The 5,952-nt window shown below is 34.2% G+C and overlaps 1 protein-coding gene across 1 annotated transcript; it reads right to left on the bottom strand.

The window, feature by feature from the left end:
* Positions 1-1,805: 1,805 nt before the first annotated feature.
* On the bottom strand, positions 1,806-5,414 carry LOC149163745 (cytochrome P450 716B1-like). Its single transcript, XM_089430794.1, has 3 exons — positions 4,269-5,414; positions 2,434-2,621; positions 1,806-2,353 (listed from the first exon to the last, which is right to left on the bottom strand). The coding sequence occupies exons 1-3, from the start codon at positions 5,359-5,361 to the stop codon at positions 2,057-2,059; spliced, it is 1,578 nt and encodes a 525-aa protein (XP_089286920.1). The 5' UTR covers positions 5,362-5,414; the 3' UTR covers positions 1,806-2,056.
* Between the last annotated feature and the right edge of the window lie 538 nt (positions 5,415-5,952).

Below are 5,952 nucleotides of genomic sequence, written 5' to 3'. Positions count from 1 at the left end.
GATATGATTTCAAACAAACTCATTATATTACTCACAATGGTTTTGTAACTACGTTATTAGCATTTCATTTCTTGTGTTTAATCATTGTGATGGCCATAGTGTTCACAGATCTTTATGAGTGTTGTTGTACGTGATTTTGAGCTAAGTATGTCATAGTTTTTATTTGGACAAGTATGTAATAGTTTTTATTTGGACTTTTTAATGTCTATAGGGTTTAATTTTCAGTTGTTAGTCGATGGTGTTATTTTTATATGAAATTTTTTTCATAGTTGTTTATTAATGTTTATTTTCTCAAAAGTATTTATGAAAAAATTGTGAGTGTTTGTGTGTTTGCCAATGGTCATTTTCCTTATTAGCTTACTGTTTTGATTTGTGAGTTCACATAAGATGATACCTTTAGCTAACATTGAGCCTCTCTCATTGTTATAAATGGGTGGCTTTTCTATGTATTTCTATAACAATTTTATAAGTAACCTATTTTATATTCTTACATAAAAAATTATTATAACAACTTTAATTATATTAAAAGAAAATAAAAATAAAATATATCATTTTCATTATTTAATTTCATAAAATTCATAAAAATATAAATATTAATGATTTATTTTAAATCGAAATGTAAATTTTTCATTATTTATTTAATAAAAGTATTTTCTAAACAAATTATTTTAAATAAATATAAAAAAATTATACTAATTGTTTTTGAATTTTTTTAATATAAAATTAAATTAAATTTATAACCAATTATAAATATTATAAATATTTTTTATATTATTTATAGGAAAGAAAATATTTGAATTTTTTTTTTCTCTTTCTACTTGATTCATTCGAATTTGGACCTTGTCTACATCAACTATACCCTATGCGTTATTTCAACTATACCCTATGCGTTATTTCAATAATTGTAAGATAGATTTAATATTTCTTTCTTAATAAAAACGATTGATTTTATTTTGCTATATAATCTTTATAATCATAATATTTTTAATACTTCACTATAACATTTTCAGAATAAAGATTAAATGTAGTACTTCAATTTAATTTTAATTATAATATTAAATGTTAAAAACTTTTATAATGGAAAATATTTTTATTTTTGTATTTTTATTAATAAAATTAAGTAAAATTATTTTTATTTTATTTTATTTTTTTAGGGTTGGTAGGACTACATCTTCATCATGTCTAATATATCACCCCGTGGAATTGAACCAGTGACTTCACATCAAAGAGTGCTTTAACTTAAGACTCAATCACCATCTATCAAAAACCTCATAGACTACTTCAAGTTATTTTCAGTGGAAATATTGTTATCAAAAACATGGAATCAGTGACTTCACATCAAGGAATGCTTTAACAAAAGGCCCAACCATCATCTATCAAAAAACCCATAGACTACTTAACTTATTTTCACTTGAAATGTTGTTACAAAAAAATGATACCCCAATTTAGTTATAATCATTTTTTTCCTTTTAATAATTTACATAAATAAATATATATTAAAAATTATTTCTAATTATAATATTTACTATTATAAAATAATTATATATTTAAGATTAAATTTAATATAATATTAAATATTTAACATTATAAAATTTTAAACTATTTATAATTAATTTTAGTAATTTACACCAAATTCCATAAACATCCATTCAGATCCACCGGGGAAAAACAAAATCCATCCACTTACCAATCCCCTTTCACAACTTTCCGTATAATGACAGATAAGGAGACTCGGAATTCAAAAAGTTATCCAGATAAAACATGATTTAAAATCCCAGATGAGTTGTACTTTATATACAGCGCTCAGTCCTCGCCGCCGGAGGATTGGCACATAGACTACGAAAAAATCTCAAACTGCATTATGTTAAGTAGTTAGTTTTGTAATATTTTTTATTCGCGAAAAAGTAGCATAGAACTACGATTTGGAATGTGCGAGAATTATCTAGTTTCTCTAATAAAGTGACCTTCCTTATTCAATAGGATTTGATTTTACAAAACGGACGGACAAAGCACGAAAATAACACGCCACAGCAATGAAACATTTCTGTAGCCCATTTTATTCATGCGGACTAAGTTTTATGAGGAGTCCATTGACCGGGATAGGCCTAGGGTCCACGCTCACCTTCTCGCAGGGATCCACCAGATTCCACTTGAATTTTTTCACAGCATTATGCAAAAAAACAAGAATTTCCATGCGCGCAAATTCATTTCCGGGGCACATTCGCGGCCCACCTCCAAACGGGACAAACGTGTAAGGCGGCGGCCCCGGCCCCTCGAATCGCGATGGATCAAAATTTTCAGGATTGCTAAAATATTGAGGTTTTCGGTGGGTCGAGTTCACAGTCCAATATATCTGCACAAATCCAATCCACTCTTAGTATTAAAACGATGGGCAAAGTTTTCAAACAAGGATGATTTCAACCATGGGCCCACCTTCCATCCCTTAGGGATTGTGAATCCACCATATGTAAAATCTTTGGTAGCCTCCCGAAATGTTCCTTGCACAGGGGGCAGCAACCTCAACGCTTCCTGAGCAGCTTTCCAGGAATACTTCATTCTTTGAAGGTCTTCCCATCCGAGAAGGCTCCCAGGCTCCTTTCTACCTGCGATCTCCAGCTGCTCTGGAAATATGAAATGGAAAAGTTGAATGGTTGAACAAAAAAACCGCATATGCTCATATTGTATTTAATGTCTGCAAACTATAGTAGCATAGAGTTGAAGTAAAGAAACTGCATATCCTCGTATATTCTATAATGTGGGTATGTAAACGTGAAAGCTGGGGAAAAACATTACAGGAGTAGGAGCATAGGTTCATGTTAACTTGAAAGCTATGCAAAATGTTACAGGAACTGTCCTGGCTTCTTGTCTTTACCTTATGCTATCGAAAGTAAATCTATCCTGGTCTCTTGCCTCTAGCTTGTGCCACCGGAGAAAACAAAAAATACTTTTTGTATCAAATTTTTCAACTCCTCTTACTTGCTTCTCTTTTTCGAAGTTCAGAAAACCTAAAAATATTATTTCGTAACCAAAGTTTAGAGTAGTCTTTCTCAGAACTCTTCATGATAAATAAATTTAACATAACCAGCAATAAAGCTATCACCCCAACCCCATGGGTGTGGCTTGTTGGTTAGCAAATTTACTGGTAAGGTATTTGTGTGATTTTGCACAGTTCAAATTTCGACTTATTTCTGCATTTTATTTGTGTGATTTTGCACTTTACAGTTTCAAACTTAGACTTATTCCAGCATTTTGCTTTATTCCTGCATTTTGCTTGGGGCTATATAGTTGTACTGGGAGGTTATAGTGGCAACCATTTGGATTTATCCATTGTAATGTAAGTAAAATAGCCCCAACCCCTTACTGTCATTAAAAAAACAACATTAACCCTTTTATAGTTAAAAAAACCTAAATATCATTTATGTATCAAATAATTTTATAGAACTATTTTTTAATGATTCTTTAAGTTAACATAGATGGGATTATTTCGAAATTAATTACAACACAAAAACTCTAGAGATGAAAATCAGTGATAAGACTTACTTTCTTATTATTTGTATTCTCCTATACTATGAAGTTATGAATAAAGCCTTGAACACACTTACGACCTGCAAATCTATGCTAAACAACAACAACAACAACAAAAAAACCTGCCACAGAACAAAAGCTTTATCTCTTCTTAAATCACAACACAAAAACTCTAGAGACGAAAATCAGTGATAGGACTTACTTTCTTATTATTTGTATCCTCCTACACTATAAAGTTATGAATAAAACCTTGAACACACTTACTACCTGCAAATCTATGCTAAACAACAACAACAAAAAAAAATAAACCTCCCACATAACAAAGGCATTATCTCTTCTTAAATCTGTAAAAGCGAAGCTATCAGAGCTTGGAAAGATAATTATGAGCCAATTGTTTATAAAACTGTCTTAGGAGTCGATCCCATGTTATAATTCATTTGAAAGAAAAAAAGGAATATAACTTTAAATTCTAACAATTATTTCTACGATAATAAAATAATTTCATTAAGAGAGGAGCGATATATCGAACTTATAACAATAAATCATTTTTAAAAAGTACTCAACTTTTTTGTCATAACCATCATCAGACAGAATTTAAAAGAAGCGCAGACACTTATACCAATCTTCACCAGAATAGTAAAACGAATGTTACACAATGAAAATAAACAAGCAGAAGACTCCAAAAGATCATTATGATAGAACCAGCTTACTATAAGCGGAAAAAAGGACATATTTGGACGTACCTCTCAACACCTCGTTGTAGCAGTCAGGGTTCTCCGCCAAAAATTTGAGCAGCACAGTTAAGGTAGAACTGCTGGTGTCATGACCTGCAAATATAAGGAGAAGGATATTGTCCTTAATCTCGTCGTGTGTGAGAGATTCACCATTGTCGTCCACATTAGAGAGCAGGAAAGACAATAGATCTTGCTCGGGAGAAGCTTTTCCCTCCTCCAATGCAATTTTCCTCTCACGAATAATGCCCTCAAGCTGTTCACGAATGGCATTGACTCCACGTTTGGCTCTGTTATATCGAGTGCCGGGGAGATCTAGAGGAATCTGCAATAGTCCCTTCTGCAGCGCCATAAAATGATGCGAAAGCCGTGCTTGGTCGTCTGAATTATATATACTAGCGAACAATTCACAAGCCAGGGAGAAAGTATAGAGTTTCACCAGAGGAAAAACCGTGACCTCATCTTTACCGATCCAGTGCTCAGCCAGGTGATGTTTGGTCATCAAATCCACTTGCCCCACGAATTTCTGAAGGGCGTCCGGCCTGAGGAACGTCAACAGCATTCTCCTTATCCTCTTGGCATCGTCTCCAGAGGCATTAAGTATGGCACTTCCAAAGAGTTTCCGCACGGAGCTCGGCCATGAGTAGGTGACCAGTTTGTTCTCGTTGGCGAACAAGAAGCGGTTGCCTTCGGGGCTGCAAAATACGACGGTTGGGTAGCCGACAAGGGATGTGGTAAAAACTTTTCCATATTTTTGTGTTCGACTGTCAAAGAATTCGTTGGGTTTTCCCCTCCTTCGGCATGCAAGGAGTTGTAATGTCTCGCCAATCAAAGGCCATCCCAAGGTGCCGGGTGGGGTTACTGGCGAAGTTCTAGGTCTGCGGTTGTTAGTGAGAGAAAACAAGAAGACAAGTCCGAGAAGGAATGCAAGAAATAGGGGGAGAGTGAAGGGTAACTTCTCAAGTTGTTGGGCCTTATGCACGACCGACTCGGCTGCGTTCCAAAGTATCGACATATCTCCGCGTAAATAAATAAAATGGCTTTCAACTTCGAAAATATAATCTATGGGCCGAAAGCCTTTCATCACAAATGGGCTATCGCTCATTCTGGCCGAGAGTCACGATTATATAGATGATCTTGCTGAATACCACACACGAGATCTTATCTCTTACGAGTGTTTCAAAATTTCCTAAACGTTTCTTTCTGGATATATGGATGATCTTTCGCACTAACACTGAAAATTCTGTTACATGACATAATATGCTTTCAATTTAACTTAACCTTTCCATACACGTGAAGCCGTTGGACATATGCTTTTGAAAAGGTAGAGGGTACTTAGATTTAGCCCTTGGAATGTAGGGTTAGCTTCTTGCAAGGTCGACAAAAGGAATGAGAGTATAGTCTAACCCAGTAGACATATGCTTTTGAAAAGATGGTAGGTGCGTCGTTGTGGTTCTTGGATTGGAAGGTTAGTTCTTACATGGTCGACAAAAGGAATGAGAGCATAAATCTCATTGCATCGCCGAGATAAGGTTCTGAACCAAAAGACTCGCATGATGGTAAACTCACACAAAGGAACTTCACTTTAGATCGGGGAGATTTGTATGTCACACCTGTACCATTAGACTTGTGTCTATTCACAGTTTTTGCATCCTAAATTTCTGCGCTGATTTATGTGATAGTCTTTATTTAAGTC

Source organism: Pinus tabuliformis, chromosome 5_1, assembly GCF_031772625.1.
Source record: "Pinus tabuliformis cultivar Carrire ecotype Pingquan chromosome 5_1, CPIR1, whole genome shotgun sequence".
Taxonomy (NCBI): domain Eukaryota; kingdom Viridiplantae; phylum Streptophyta; class Pinopsida; order Pinales; family Pinaceae; genus Pinus; species Pinus tabuliformis.
The sequence above is the reverse complement of the archived record's forward strand: the minus strand, read 5'-3'. Positions and strand labels throughout refer to the sequence as shown.

Bases quoted from the DNA above. Each gene is read 5' to 3' on its own strand.
- LOC149163745 (XM_089430794.1), bottom strand. From the start codon at position 5,361: ATGAGCGATAGCCCATTTGTGATGAAAGGCTTTCGGCCCATAGATTAT. The intron at 2,622-4,268 runs GTACGTCCAAAT...TCATATTTCCAG, and splicing joins CTACAACGAGGTGTTGAGAG to AGCAGCTGGAGATCGCAGGT. The intron at 2,354-2,433 runs GTGGGCCCATGG...GGATTTGTGCAG, and splicing joins CAATCCCTAAGGGATGGAAG to ATATATTGGACTGTGAACTC.